The sequence below is a fragment of the Brachyistius frenatus genome, unplaced genomic scaffold (assembly GCF_029030835.1).
Source record: "Brachyistius frenatus isolate BFR_SWC_R1_liver_20210118 unplaced genomic scaffold, ASM2903083v1 Contig_11, whole genome shotgun sequence".
Lineage (NCBI taxonomy): Eukaryota > Metazoa > Chordata > Actinopteri > Embiotocidae > Brachyistius > Brachyistius frenatus.
The window spans coordinates 3,017,043-3,033,561 of record NW_027210610.1 but is presented as its reverse complement, the minus strand read 5'-3'; the positions used below and the strand labels follow the sequence as shown (position 1 = coordinate 3,033,561).

Below are 16,519 nucleotides of genomic sequence, written 5' to 3'. Positions count from 1 at the left end.
TGTTTAGATTTTCTCTATGGAATCCCACACCCATTGTAAGCCAGCATTAACCACAAGACCAATATGTGTGTGTGTGTGTGTGTGTGTGTGTGTGTGTGTGTGTGTGTGTGTGCGCGCGTGCGTGCGTGCGCGCGCGCCTGTCTGTCTGTCTGTCTGTCTGTCTGTCAGTGTGTGTGTTATATTTGAGTGAGTTGTGAGTTCAGTGTAAGATGTGCAAGTCCCGTGTGTGTTTATGTGAGTGTGTATAGATCAATGTAACATAAATGCAGAGACATGATGAAAGTATGTACTGACAGACAAATCAGTGTGGTGTGCGGACACGCACTCACGCACTCACGCATACACGCACGCACGCACGCACACACACACACACACACACACACACACACACACACACACACACACACACACACACACACACACACACACACACACACACATAGGCAACCCCAGTGCACACAAACCCACATAAACAGACATCCTGCCTCCCACATATACACCACACACACACACACTCACCACAGACACTTACACAAGCAGAACTGTAGACCTACCACCACATACTCAGACACCCCTCTACACACACACACAGACTCATACACACACACACAGACTCATACACACACACACACACACACACACACACACACACACACACACACACACACACACACACACACACACACACACACACACACACACACACACACGCACGCACGCACATAGCTAGAGACTGACTGCCACATATGCAGGCATCCCCCCCATTTACACACACACACACACACACACACACACACACACACACACACACACACACACACACACACACACACACACACACACACACACACACACACACACACACACACACACACACACATACATACATACATACAGAACCAGAGACCCACCACCAACATCAACACCCACAGATTCAGACTCGGTGACATCATGGCTTGGATGACAGCACGTCTTCCAGCCCCATTAGTCTGATTGTAGGTGGCTCCGCCGCAGTGATTTATGGGTAAATATCCATAGTCTCTGCTGTGTTGATTTATGAGCCATGTTTTGGTCCCTTTGGTCCCGAGACCACAGGACTTGGGAGGGGGAATCCTATGCAAATAATGACATTGTAAAAGTGGAGACAGTGAGGCAAAGGGGGAAGAAGACCCACCCTGTCACTCTCTCATCACCCGGTGCTGCGGACATGTTTTGATTGGTCAGTGAAATCAGGAAGCCTTTCACATGTGATGCCAACAAAAATGTTTCCTTTCAGTCACCTTGTAGTTTTCTCTCTTTGAATACACCTGTCCACCTGCTAACTAGCTGCCTCCACTTTCACCTCTCTCCCTGTTTGCATTCAAGTTATTCTGTCTATTTGTTTTTCTACTGATGTATCAGCCTGTCAGCCAACCTTGTTACTTGTCATCTGTTTTGTCTCCTTTTTTTTTCTGTGCCTTAAAAGTGTCTGAGTTTTTTAAGAGCCCTATTAATTCTGTCTACCACCACAGTGGAAAATGGATTAGCACAAGAAGGAACACAATGTCCGCATCTTCCACATCATCCTCGCATTTATATATACTGTCTGTATGCTGTTTTCGGTTTCAAAAAATTTAATCCAAACAGAAACTTGTAAATGGATACATGAAAACCAGCATGTATAGACTTTTATCTGCAATGGGTGTTAATATAAATCAGTTTAGTAATTAAACGGGCATTATGATTAGCAGCTGGTGACCTTTAGTGTGATTTATGCCAAACAGTTACTATTTTTGGGAATTTCAACCTATATTACTTTCTTTTACCATCGTTCTCTCCAGTCTCCCATTAGACTCTAGTTTATTTCAAACTAAATCCTTTCCTTTTCCTTCTCACCTTCTCACCCTGTCTCCCCTCTGTCAGTCGAGATGGCGTAGGAGGCCCCCAGTTGACTGCCCTGAACTGTTGTTTATAATTGGGAGAATGTTACCCTCGGTCCAAACAAACCTGCCAATCCATTAAGCAGAAGAAATGCCCTGACCCTTATTATGTAACATCTCGGGAAAAGTCACAGTTTGGTTTATTTTCTGGTCAATTATTGCTTGTTGAATTGTATCTCAAAACTGTTGCGCTTTGTGGCGCTGTGAAATATTTGACCTGAAGGCAGATTTGCATGTTTTTATTGCTCCATCATCAGCAAGATATGATGCCTGGCAGCTAGAGTAACATCTGACCCTACTCTTTTAAGTAATTTACCATTAATAAATTCAATATGCACACTCGCAGTGTCAGTCTGACTCTAATTATTATTCTTAGTTGTAGTTTTATTATTCTGCTTGCTGGTGCATGGTGTGCATCCTCAGGCCAGCTGCCACGCTCGTCTCCCAGGAGCCTGGATAGAAAGAATAAGATAAAAGGTCACCAGGAACCCACTGAGAGCCCTTCGAGGAAGTTGCTAAATGTGTGTATGTATGAGAATGAGTGGTGTGTGCATTACCATTTGCATGTACTGGGTTAAGTGTGCGTGTGTGTGTGCGTGCGTGTGTGTGTGTGTATTTATGTGAGATATATTTAGAAACGCCTCCTCTGACTGGCAGGTGTTGAAACAACCTGCTGCGGCTCCTCAGTGGTTGAAGCTCAGTGCTTGCATCTCCCCAAGTCTCAGCCCTTGAAATTGGCAGGTGGATTTCTTTTTTCTTTTTTTTCTTCTTTTTTTTTTTTTCGGAGGAGAGCAGAGAGGGTGGGCGGAGGGATAGACGGACACGAAGAGTAGAAACAGGAGGATAAAAAAAGAAAGTATGACCGTATTTCCTGTGCAGCCTTTCAGAACATTGCAAGTGTGTTTGACATTTCCACCAACTGAGTAATGTTCCCTATACCACTCGGGCTGCACAGGACTCACTCACTGGACAACGAGGTGGCAGAGATTTGTGTGTGCCCACAGACACTGAAGACACACAGTGAGTCATAACACGCCATAGGCAGGCATACATACGTACATACAGTATATACACACAGAAACTCACTCAGTCACACTAAAGGTCACCAGCTGCTAATCATAATGTACATTTCATTACTAAACTGATTTATATTAACACCCATCGCAGATAAAAGTCTATACATGCTGGTTTTCAGGTATCTATTTATGGTCCTTTAAACTGTGACTCAACCTGCGGGTCGAGAACTCGCTGTGATGAGGGCATTGCCTGACACAAGACAGTTGGTAAAAAAAACAAAAAACATCTGACACTGTGTATCGTGATCAACAGGTCTTTGTCAAGATATATCTCTGCTGATCTGAAACCCGCAACAGAAATCAAAATTATTATAAAGTGTTCCTGCCATAAGAATAAAGTGACCCTACAGTAAGCTATATGTAAACAAACAATGAAAATTCGGTCACCTCTTTCTTTTTTTTACTGAATCGTATTATTGCTGTCATGTGAATTCAATGAAAGGTGGACACTTTGTTATAGAGGCTAAACAAATATATTTCGTTTATGTGGGCTTTACCGAAGTCCCACTCTATATTCCTTTCATTTTAAATAACTTATAATAGATTCTTTACAGATGCTTTATATATATATAAAGAAAAATGACAACGATAAACAGTGTGCACTCTTACTGTATGTAAAGGGCTTCCCAACAGGTCCCATGAGAGTTAGCTTCATGTGGGAAACATCAGTTCATGATATGAAGAGTAGCTGGGGCTTTCAAATTCTGCACTGACTAGAAATTTGTTCTCATCATTATCCAGTCTATGCTGATAAGCAGCTGCTATGCTTGCCTAAAGAAATCCTTAATTCTGCAAAAACATGTCTACCAAGAGGTTTGTGGCAAAGTGCTCAAATAGATAATTAGTTCATTGCTTATTTGCTGCTGACTCTAGAACAATCTTAGTTGTCTTTCCAAGCCTAACTGTAAAAATAATGTTGTCGTCTTAGTTTTTCTACATTTAATGAGCAGAAAGCAAATCTCCGACCCAAACAAAAGATCTTTGATACACAAGCAGAAAATGTGAAGAGACGTGTGTACACGTGTACAAATGCCATTGTCTATTTAAAGTATTTACTGGCAAATCCTCCAACTGCGCTGTTGCTCCGGATTAAGCATCCCAGGTTGCACAAGGTGGTCCCAGTGGGAAAACAAGGAAGTGCACCTGCTATGCGAGATCCTCTCTCCTCCATCCGTTCATGTCTCTGTATCGGCACAGCTTCCTCCCCTCCAGTAAACCTCGGCGATCATTCTCTTTAGGCTACTGTGTCTATACTGAGCATTTTCTTCCACCCACCCCCCACCACCTATTCTTCCACCCCCCCACCACCACCACCTATTCTCCCCCTCCTCCACCCCCTCCTCTCCCGTCCTCCCGTTCACTCTGTGTGCAGAATTGGAGAAGCTTATCGCCTAGCAACTACAATTAAAGTACAACAAGTCAGTGGCGGTCGCAGGCACCACTGGAGCAAGCTTCGCAAACCCTTCGTGTGACCAACAGCTTTAGGTGGAAAGAGAGGAAAATAGAGAGAGTTACATCGGGAGGAAGGCAAACGGAGACAAACAGTGGAAGTTAGACAGGTGAACGGCAATTAGAGTTACCACCGAAACACCACAGTGAGCACTTTGGTTTTTGGAAACAAGAGAGAAAAGCAAGACAGGGAAAGTGGAGTAACGTCCTCCGACCGGGTTTACTGGGTTGGACTCGACAGGTATGTGTGTGTGTGTGTGTGTGTGTGTGTGTGTGTGTGTGTGTGTGTGTGTGTGTGTGTGTGTGTGTGTGTGTGTGTGTGTGCTGAAATTAATGAATGCAAAGTGAAGGTATTCTGCCAATATAATGACGTGTTTGTGCGTGTTCACGTGTTTGAATCCATGTGCATTTTTACTCCCATGTGTATTTTACATTTAACTACTTGTGTATTTTTTTTTTCTTTGCTCATGAGCTAGTATTTGAAGAAACACTTACTAAGGGGATTATGCTTTTGAGGCATTTGGCAAGAAAACAGCATATACTGTTCACTGTGATTTCACAGCTGTGAGGGAATGTTTTTTTTGGTACCTGCTGTAAAGGTACTTGCTCACACACCTGCTTCGATTCGCACACAGTCAGAAAAATGTGAACTTAAGGCTGTGGGTAAAACTGGTGAATGTTGTTTTATGTATTTATCACTATCAGACAGTTATAATCCTTTTTAATATGCTCCCTTAGTAATTAATGACACCACATTTGAAGCAGTTGTCTTAATGGTCTCATCTACTACTATACAGTTGACAGAAATATGTCCCACAAAAAAAGACAGCTAATTATCTCCCATATGCTCCCAACCATCATTAAGATAATTGACTAAGATGTTAAGCTCTACTAGTTGTCAGGTGTGATGCGTCCTGCTGCCTTTGCTTGTGGAAATGTTTCCTTTTTCTTTTTGTCAGGGACAAGGTTGGTGAAGAGCTAAAGGTTTCGTACGAGTAATGGAGATTATACATGATCAGTCTGACTTGAACGTTCCTCCTGTTGTAGTGCGATTGTTAGTGATGCTCTACGTGGGTAGAGGTGGAAAGAGGTGAGAGAGTGCAGTTGAAGTTGGATTCATGTGGTAAAGCAAGTTTGTTAGAGGCTGGCATAGATATGGGCAAACAAATTGATCATTCAGGTACATTGAATAGGTGAAGTACCTTCACATATCTCTGTCGAAATGAAATTATTGGACAGGACGTACTATGTTTGTATTACAACGTGTGTTTTGCTCATATAAGCGTGAGCATGAATATGAAGGAGAAAGTCAGACATGCCGACATGAGTTTCTGCCACTCTGTGAGCGTGTGTGAGATACATTTCAGATTTCAGTAATGAATTTCAGACTCTTCAAAATATGAGACAATCAAAAAGTTCCAACGCAGAAGGAACTTTTGTGTTTAAGCATTCCGAGTTTAAACTGCGTAAACTGAGTGACACATGTTTTTGTGATTAGTGGTGTGTGTGCGTTTCCAATTTCACGGTGGACATGAGCAGAGGGAGCACATCAAATTTTGTGTCAAACGGAAACCTTTAAAAGGCTTTAGAGAATCTACAGAAATGAAGCAATGAGCCGGGCGAGGTGTTGTGAGTGACATTTATGTTTTAAGAGGAGCAAATGTCACTGTTCAAGTTCAAAGAAGGCGCGTCAGGTGAGGAGCAACCAGGTGGGTTTTCTTTGATCGGCGCACCGTGAATTCTTTCGGTGTCGTGAATTCGGTGTCGGACTGTCAACGCAGAGTTCTACTGTGACGTTCAGAGGCAAATCATTTCCTGCAACAAACGTTGTAAACAATTGGAATTTGACACAAAATTCATTGTGTGCTTTTGGCTCAAGTTTCAAGTCCATGGTGGAATAACAAATGCACGCACGCCAGCGGTCACAAAAATGTTCGTAACTCAGGTGCTGATTTAGATTAATCGATGTAACTTGGATTACTCACTGACGAGGGTTATATCTTCCTCCTGCTCCGTGCGCATCACGGCACTGCACTCAGTTTGCGCGCAAAAAAATTTAGTATTGGAACCCTTTAATTGCCTCTCGTATCCCTGTACTCAGTGAACTAGAAATGTACCTTTTCTTGAAGAGGGGAAAAAGTCACAAAAATATATGCTTTGACACTTACGTCATCTGTAAATATTGATATCATCATCAAGCACGACTTGAACAGGGTAAAAATGTTGAAATTGTCAGTGGGAATTGCCATGTGTCTGTCATGGAGCAATTGCTTGTAATCCTGTAGTAATGGTATTACTACAGTTTTGTCATTCTTGCTCTGATGGTTAATCATCAGTTCAGCCTGAAAGACTGTTCAAAAATAGCCCTGCTTCACCTCCTACAGACTTATCCTTCAAATGAAGGACACCCACGCTGCTCTCGTCCCTCTTGGGAGAGTGGGGCTACCTGAGGGCACTGTGGGGGAGCTGGGAGGTGAAAGGTTAGTCTCTCTGTATGCCGTATCCTGTCCTTGCAAAGAGGGTGAAACTTGTACGCAAACGTATATGCACAGAGAAGTCCGACGCTGGTCAAAGTGTCACTGCGCTGCACATACTGTATAAACGCACACACTCGAAACATCAGAGTCACTCGCTGGTCAAAATGTCATCGCACCACTCACATGAAAGCATGCGCATGCACGTTCACAACCTCACACTCAAAACAGCAGTTCTCTCTAATATTCAGTTTGAAATTCAAAGGAAAGGAAAGCCTTTTTCTTACTCCTTTTTCAAACACCTGCATTTTCATGAGCTTCACAAAGCAGCCTGACTGTTTGTATTGTTAAAATTTCAGACAATACTTCAAATAAAATGCAAAGTGTCCCAAAGAGCCATATCACTGATTTGTTTTCATGCCATTTATGTGAAGAAAGCAGACATGAATTCAGCCAGTTCGGCCAATACTCTAATGCACATGTTTTATAGGCCCAAAAACACAGAAGGAAGAGAAAGCTTTTAAAATATTTTTGGTGTACACGACTGATATGCCACTTTCCTTGGAATGAATGTGGTTCCATCAGTTTTCTGGTGTTCCTTCTGAAAATGATTCCATAATTAATGAGATATTAGGCCTAAAAGAGAGTTATTTTGGGGTTAGATTGACATGCTTGGGTTGCAGGTATAGGTGTGTGTGTGTGTGTGTGTGTGTGTGGGGGGGGGGGTATAGTGTCCTCTGGTTCTCAGTCAGATCCACCTCTTGGTTCTTCCCAACTTGCCCAATTATGCCAGACTCAAGGCCTCAGAATGGCTGTTCACAAACCAACAGGTGACGTCAAGTTGCCACTTGACTTTAAAACACTGAGCAGTAATGACGATAGCCTTCTGTCATGAGCAGCCACCATCTGACGTCATGAGCTTTTTTCCCCCACATATACTGCAGCAGTCCTGTTTCCTCGACATGTTATTGTCCAATATATCCAGTATCTACGGCTTCGACAGTACCAAAACAACAGTTGTTTTCAGAGTTATGGCATCAATTTATTACTTATGATATCGGTTCAGTGCACTCTACTACTGGCCTAAATGCTGTATTTGTATTAGATAAATAGTAGAAAGTGGCTCAGTGAGTATGTCCTTGAAAAGGTCAGCGAGAGCCTTTCACCACGGTTATAATTCATAATACAGCGTATTAACTTATATTTGGCATTAGGTTAACATGGATTTAATTTCGCAGATCACACACTGTTCACCAGCTCTGAAGCATCTCCACACGAGCGCTCTTTCTTCTCTTGATTATATTACAGGGAATAGCTCGGATTTTCATCAGATTTACCGGTACAATGGATTACACTGGGCGACAAGAAAAGGTTGTCAAATGATTGACAGCGTCGGCTTGGCCCACTCACCAAAGAGGTCTCCATCGAGTCCCACAGTGCTTGTTGTGATGGAGCGTCCACAGAGCCTGTATTTTTGTTATTCCCAAAGCTGAAAATGCGAAACGGCAACAAGTTTTCATTTCAAAACTGTCTCCAGCCTAAGGCCAGTTGTGTGTGTGTGTGTGTGTGTGTGTGTGTGTGTGTGTGTGTGTGTGTGTGTGTGTGTGTGTGTGTGTGTGTGTGTGTGTGTGTGTGTGTGTGTGTGTGTGTGTGTGTGTGTGTGTGTGTGTGTGTTGAGTATCTTGTGCGTGCGCTTCGCTTTGTCTTAGCGTGTGTCACCTCTGCGGGCTATACACCTCGGGAGGATGGGGATGACAGGGGGGATATTATTTGTGTGTCTGCAACTTTGGGTACAGATGTGTTTCTATATCACGTGTCGAAGACGTTGTCTCTGCCGGAGGGAGTCATTCAAATGTCCCCTGTTGAGAAGAGCTAGCAGGAAGTTTCAGTTCTGCACTTGATGTTTCTGAACTCGTTTACTTCATCATCAGGGAAACTAATTTAAAACTTGACTCTCGCTCTCTTCGTCTCCTCTTTCTCAGTCTCTCTTTTCCTTTCAAACACACATGCATTCAACCTCACACACAGACACTACAGTTTCATAAATGCATGTGAATAAAGTAAATCCACTGGATAAGTGTTTGTGATTGTGCCGAGACAGCGCATTATTTCTCACCGGAGACAAGGTTATTATCCATGTAATTGGCTCTTACAGTGGCACTGATCATTTGATTGGTGCTGCCTAGAAGGTTAATCTTCAGATTAGCAAAAGGATTTAGACAAACATTAACTGTCGATCACCTCAACTGTAATAATCCAAACCCAATTAAGGGAAAAAGCTGCATATCTGTCTTTGTGTTTGTGTAGCTGGGTTGTTCTTCAGGGTAATTACCCTGTTGATGCTTTGATTGAGGACTGTATATTCTGTACAGACCTTTAAACTAAATACCTTCATCCCATGGTTACACATCATTTTCTGGCTGCAATATAATTACTTCTTACTACACTATTACTAGTATTACCTGTACTATCATTTTAAAGTCTCAACTTTGAATATTGAGCTGGTTCATGGTGGTTATGCTGGTTATCATCTGAGCCTGCAAGACAGCCAATCCTACAATAATGTAACCACATACAAGGGGAGTCTACATATTTATTTAAAGTGTGCATGCCCTCTGAACTATTTGATGGTTGTACAGCTTGTAGAGGAATGTTCTCGGTGAGTACTGAAGGACGGAAGATCTTGAACTCTTTAATAACAATTCTGAATGTGTTTTTCTTTGCTTATTTTCAGAGTCTGGGCTCTGCTGACCGAAAGGAGAATCAGCATAAGAAGTGAGTCCCATCCATTCGCCTAGCTCTACATTATTCCATTTGCCCGTGTGTTACTCCTTTTTAGATATATTTTGGTCCCCGAAAACAGCAAAAGAGACCAAAGAAGTAGCCATTATTGAAAATCCCACCACTGGTTTTGGCAGCAACTAATACATAAAGTATGTTGTCATAAAAAAAAACAAATCTGATCGTGTCAAATTTTCCAGTGTGGTTAAACAACATTAGGCAGCTCAATTTTTGCTAGTTTTCTAATGTAACCCATGTCACTAAAGAATTGGACCTGATTCGTGTGCGTTTGGTCGTCTGTATCTGTCAGTATTTTAAAAGTAGGCCGAAGTACCGAACTTCCAGTTCCACTTTTATGGCACTGATCACATGACCTCAATGCTGTCTTGTACTGACAAATGTCATTTGGTACTAAATTTTGATGTTTAGGCTGCATCAACAATAACACACTTTCCTTATCCATTATCCATCCCATAACAGTCATACTTCTCTGTCATTCCAGTTTTTCAGCATGATTACTCTGTGAAATGATCAGTGGGAGATAGGAACAAAAAAAATGACGAATATAGATCCTCTGTGAAATAGAAATGAGAGGAGTTTGTGTTTTCTGTGTTACTGAGTGTTTTGCCATGTTTGTGATTCACACCTTGGATCTTCTAACTGTAAATTGGCAACATTAATCCTGAAGCCTGTATCCTAACCAAATGCAGTGCCAGACGAAGATTCCTGAGTCAACATAACAGCAAAAGAGGATCAAGTCTTTATCTGAGATAAACCTTTATTTCTACTGTTTTATATTGTGTCATAAAAATAGCGCGGAGCATTGCTGTTTTCTGATCTTATACCATTAGATTTGCTCATTAGTGCTATTTGCTGTTGATATAAACTCAACACTGACTCTGTATGAACAGACAAACCATGATTCCCAGTAACTATTGTCTTTAGTAATTACGCTGTATCTATTTGTCAGTAACATTTCCGACTGTACTGTGTAGGGGCCAATAGTAGGACATAATAAACCTCTCTTCTTCATGTCTGAGATCATTGTTAGAAAAACATAGAAATTAACCCAACATTTACAGCATAACACTGTGATGTCACACCTACTAAAAGACAAGTGGGATGAGAATTTATACTAAATAAGCTATATGTTTTAGTTTCCTAGCAACCAAAGCCTTGGTCACCAATACTCATCTTCACAACATATCTATCTCCTGTCTGATTCTCTGAGTGGTTATTTGTAAGACAGTTTTTCTCTCTTTATCTCAGTTTAGGACATTTCCTCACTTTGGACCAATTAGCCAATTAATCTATTGGAAGATTTTTACCTTCTGGCTTCCTCTGAAAACTACACAATTACTTTGAATTTACGCTTCACTGAGTGTAACTTTTTTGTTTCTTGAGTGCATTCAAGCTGTCTCAGGCACTCGTGAAACCAGATTGTTTTTCTTCGTACAAGCAGTCTCACTTGTCATTATGTGTGTTTTTGTGTAAATAGAGTCTTCGGCTGTACATTTGAAATTTCTGTACTAACATGGTTTCATAGTAACAGGCCTTTCCTAATGAAAGCTGGAGGCACATACGGTACGAGTGTAGTTTGTGATGTTTGCGTGTGTGCCATCCTAAAGAACTACAACAAGTACAAAGGGCAGAGCTGTAATCAGGCTGAATTCAAAGAAGTTTCTCTGTCTGAAGAGTTCACGTGTTGACTGAAAAGTTTCCCACGTGTGTAAGTCACAATGATTGGCCGTTGTCAGACTCTGTGGAAGTGTGTGCTGCTGGGTGTTTGAGGCTTCTGGTCCAAATTCACTAGATGATTAGATTAGATTTGCTGTGTAATTTATTGTCGTGTCGGATGCAAATGATGTGCCGGGTGTGCATCGGCACAGTGTGCCAGAGTTGGAGACACGTGTTGCCAGGAGACAGCAGCTGTATTCAAAAGAGCCATTGTGAGATGTCAGGAGGGCTAGAATGATAGATATTCTCTACCACATATTAATTTATGGCAGGACAAAAATGTGTATGAGCATAAGTAAACGTACAGCTGGTTGAATCGCAAACATTATGTGCACACTACTGTTAATGTCTATTAACCTGAGGTTAATAGACATTAGGATGTGTATTAGTTTTCCTGTTTTACTGGTATTGGTGTGTGTTCTTTAATATCCCATTTGTATTATATGTTGTGTTAACATCACATCCTCACTGTTCTACCTTCTGTTCTGCTTCCAGTTGGGAATATAATGAGTAGTTTCGAAGGTATATTCAATCACCACAACATCGATACGGTTTAGTTCCACGTAACCTCGAAATATCAACAAAAATATATTATATAGTTACTTAAATTCCACAAAGGATTGTATGGTCAGTCATTTCCTGCCTCTCTATGCAGATCCAATGCAAACACTGCTGTCAGGCTGTCTCCCTAACTGCTGTCAAGGGTTTGATTTCCTCTGCTACTTATCAATGGGGACTTATTGCTGGAGAAGGTCGTTCAATGCTTATTACATTCCACTCGGACCACTGCAACTTTCTTTTTACAGGCTCTAGCGGGTAATCGCTGGATCTTTTACAAGTGGTCCCGAGTGCTTCTGCGAAGCTGATTACCAGATGCACTAAAAGGTCTCACATTACATCTATTTTGATATCTTCTTCCCACTAACTCAGAAACAGAGGATTTCTGGGCAAAGCAGCAAAAAAAAAAAAAAAGTGTTTCCAACAAGGATGCATGAAAGTAACTGTTACTTACTGGTTGATCAATGTTTGCTTCCGCTCACCTTTTACTGACAATTTCTGATCAAGGCGTTGGACCTTTACTTTCAAATATTCACCTTTACACCTAAATTAGCCTCAGTTCTTCACCGTCATCTTCCGTCTAGTACTTCTTACTGTTGCTCCAGCTATAAAACCAAAATACTTCTGGTTGTACTTTTGAAGTCGTGTGACCTACATTTTATATTATGTTTTATAATTGTGACGCACTTTGTGCTCATGAAAGCTTGTACTCTGTGTAAGAAAACTTTACTGTCTTTTCTGCTGGATGCAGACCGTGGAAGAAGGAAGGAGTAACGGAGGGATGGGGCACTGGGGGTGTCACGGGGGCGGGGGATGCTTTGCTTCTTTGGTGGAGGAAGGGATTTAGGTGCAGATGTCACAGAAGAGAGAATTTGATTAGACTAATTTATTCACAGGAGCAGGCCATGTAATTGTTCTCATATGGGGGTGACGTAGGTGTGTGTGTGTGTGTGTGTGTGTGTGTGTGTGTGTGTGTGTGTGTGTGTGTGTGTGTGTGTGTGTGTGTGTGTGTGTGTGTGTGTGTGTGTGTGTGTGTGTGTGTGTGTGTGTGTGTGTGTGTGTGTGTGTGTATATGATATGGAATAACTTAAGGTAAGTTAGAGGAGATATTGGTTCAGCAACTTTGTGTCTGACATACTCCTGTCCTTCACCTCTTCCTATTGCTACTCCAGCGGTATAGACTGTATTTTTCTCAGGTAAGGACACCTAATGTTTAAGAGGAAGATGCAGCGAGTCAAGCGTTCAAGGTTCAGCCGCTTAGCGTAACGTCTGCTGAACCCTCGTGTTGTCCTCGGGTCAAAATGACCCGCAGCTGTGTTCAACCAAGTTCTATTTTATTTTCATATTTTTGGGGGGATCGTTGGTGACAAGGAGGCTGTGAGGGTTTCTTTAAAGAATGATGACCAATGATCCCAAAAAATATTCAAAAATATAGAAATAAAAATAGAACTTGGTTGAACACAGCTGTGGGTCATTTTGACCCGAGGACAACAGGAGGGTTAAGTTCCCCTGTGGAAAGTTTCTAATAGATTTTCTTACTTTTTCAGCACTTACAGGAAAACGTTCAACATTTTAAATTTAAACTTGAAAACAAATAGACAATAGTTCAAATTATTAATCTTAACTAACCTGAATAATAGACTATGAATTAGTCATGGTTGCTTTTCTTCTACAAATCTGATATTTATACACAAAAAAAGTTTTATCACAAAGACTTGTTGTTTTATATGTAATTGTTTTGTGTATGTTCTAACAGCTGTCATAGAAATTACTGAGATCCTTATTGGAGGATATTTTTTCTTCGCAGTGAGACAGTTCTGTCTCTTGAAAGTTTAGGTAAACACGCTGATCTTTGCTATGTCCTCCCACTTTTTTCACTGTAAAGACTTCTGAAGACTTCGCTGTTGTTTTTCTGCCACGCTCCTCACAGTTAAATTAATTTCCTCCCGGCAGTTGCTGGTTGTTGCCGTGGTTACAGGTGACACAGAAGCCAAAGCCGTGCAGCAATTAATTCATGGCCTCATGTTGATGACATCACAGATTTTATGAATTCTATCTCGTGCACAATAGACACAGTCCTGGGGCTGATAAACCACAGTGTCCCAGTGTTACTGTATATAAGTCTGAATCATGTTTGGTGAATTTGATAAGCCACCGTGCCCTCGTGTCTCTCTGACCTTGCTTTTTGCATCAGTCGGAAATTACCAGAGCAAAAATGAAAGTGACAAAAGAGAGGGCACAAATACAGAGCGAAGACCTACTGCATCATTCTATCTCATCCCCATGAAGGCACGATCCAAGGCAAACTGTAGCAGAAACATAATAAGGACTGAGGGTTCCTACTGTCTGACCGACATGAAACACATTCCTTCATTTTTCCAGCCTATTTTTTCTTCACCTCGTTTTTTTTTTCCAGGGTTGTGAGATCTCAGTGTAAATACATACTGAGAAGTATTTACAATAGTGGTAATGGTGGTAGGAGAGGGAGCGAACTCAGCGGGCCGGAGGAGACTGACGCTGGCTAACTATCTGAGCGTGCTTGTGTTCACACGTCCTCAACAGCAAACTGTGTGTTTGTAGCTATGTACACTATTTGTACAGTGTCGTTTCATAATATAAAGAGGGTCTTACTCATGTTAGCAGAACTCATCCAACTATCAATGTGTGTGTGTGTGTGTGTGTGTGTGTGTGTGTGTGTGTGTGTGTGTGTGTGTGTGTGTGTGTGTGTGTGTGTAATACTGAGACAATGAGTACTTGAACATTGCTGCTATAGCCTTTTCCATCCTGACTTTTAATACAAAAGCATGCACCCGCACTCACACAGTGACACACACACACACACACACACACACACACACACACACACACACACACACACACACACACACACACACACACACACACACACACATATAACCACACTGCATACAAACACTCCATCCATACAACCACATTAGCTTAGGGAGTTCTCAGGGAAAATGTCTTTCTATCATGTTGCACAACAAGTCCTTTAACGTCTCCCTCCAGTTTGAAACCACACATCAAAATTTGATCAGCTTTCCCAAAAACATCTCAACACTTTGGATCATAGTTCACTGGCTTACAATGACAAACATTTCAGGGATAAACTGCTTTTGGTACAAATAAGCCAACTCAGGATTTCAACCACGATCACCATTTTAAGGTCACTCATATCCTTTTTGAATTCAAGTATTATTATTTTTTTTTCCCTCACCAGGCGACTCCACCTTCACTTTAAGAAATGTTATTGGCACTGCTCAATAGGATCCATAATGATGGCCAACAGAAGATACTGCATTCTTTGCAGATCCAATTTCGTATCGCGGGAGAACTGCCCACTTGGCTTATGAAGTTGCAAGACTTCAGCAAAGTAGGATGAACCTCCACCTCTCCTCCAAATGAGGTTCAAAAAGACTGTGACGAATACATGTTCAGGAATTCCTCGTTGCCAACAAGAAGATAATGTCCTCTCCATCGACTCCACATAAAAGTGGACGAAGCTTCCAGGTCTGAACAGTAAGGCCAATGCAGAAGTGCCTTAAGCTGTAATACCACCGAATGCCAGAGGTTGACTCCGAAAAGGCCCTGGCTCCATAGACTCCCATTCAACTTATCACATGGAATATGAAGTCAACAATTTTTTTCCAAGAGTTATTGCAGTTTTTCTAGCTAAAGTCACTCCTTATTAGTTTTCTGGCGGTCCGACTTATTCAGATGATCAACACGGGTCTAACTCGTCACTTTAGCTGTCTGTAATGTGTGTTAGTGTTTTTATATGTGAATGTGTATGTTCCCAGACTCAACGTCCAACACTCACTAAATCTTAAGTATTTGCCAAACCTAAACTTAACCCTCCCGCTGTCCTCGGGTCAAATTGACCCGCTGCAAATTGACGGTTTCAGAAACCGTCACGGCCTACTTGTCACCAATGATCCCAAAAAAATATAAAAATAAAATAGAACTTGGTTGAACACAGCAGCGGGTCAATTTGACCCAAGGACAGCGGGAGGGTTAAGGACATTAGCTTTTTAATTGGTGACTGAAAAATGCTCACTTTGAAGGAGTTTTATGAATTTTTGTATCCTTAAAAATAGACTTGCGGTTCTCACAAGTATAGACATTCTACAAGCACACACACATCTCTCTCCCTCCTCGAGGTTTCCTTATTCCTTCCAGCATAAATAATCCCCTCAGTCTGCTGGCTCAACCCTGATTGGAATCTTGACGCCATGCTCAATTGTGGCTGGATGGGGAAAAGTGGGGTGCCCTGAGTGTGTGTGTGTGTGTGTGTGTGTGTGTGTGTGTGTGTGTGTGTGTGTGTGTGTGTGTGTGTGTGTGTGTGTGTGTGTGTGTGTGTGTGTGTGTGTGTGTGTGTGTGTTGCTGTTTCAAGGCCATAAACATAATACCACAGGGGTGTCCATCTCCTTCAGACCAGGCCTCTAAAATCCTCACTTTACAATGCAGACTGGCACACAGATCCTCACAGAAGTTAAATTAGAGCAT

The 16,519-nt window shown here is 41.8% G+C and overlaps 1 protein-coding gene across 2 annotated transcripts in view; it reads left to right on the top strand.

The window, feature by feature from the left end:
• The window catches only part of ankfn1b (ankyrin repeat and fibronectin type III domain containing 1b), a 116,014-nt gene that overhangs the window by 55,997 nt on the left and 43,498 nt on the right, over nt 1-16,519 (top strand). The window contains exons 1-2 of one of the 2 annotated variants that reach the window (XM_069691522.1): nt 4,572-4,685; nt 9,653-9,693. Coding sequence is in view for 1 of the 2 variants with exons in the window: in XM_069691521.1 (XP_069547622.1) it covers nt 9,653-9,693 (41 nt within the window). In the remaining variant the exon portion in view is untranslated. Of the gene's footprint in view, nt 1-4,571; nt 4,686-9,652; nt 9,694-16,519 lie in introns of those variants that run through there. The other variant, XM_069691521.1, reaches the window with a different exon arrangement.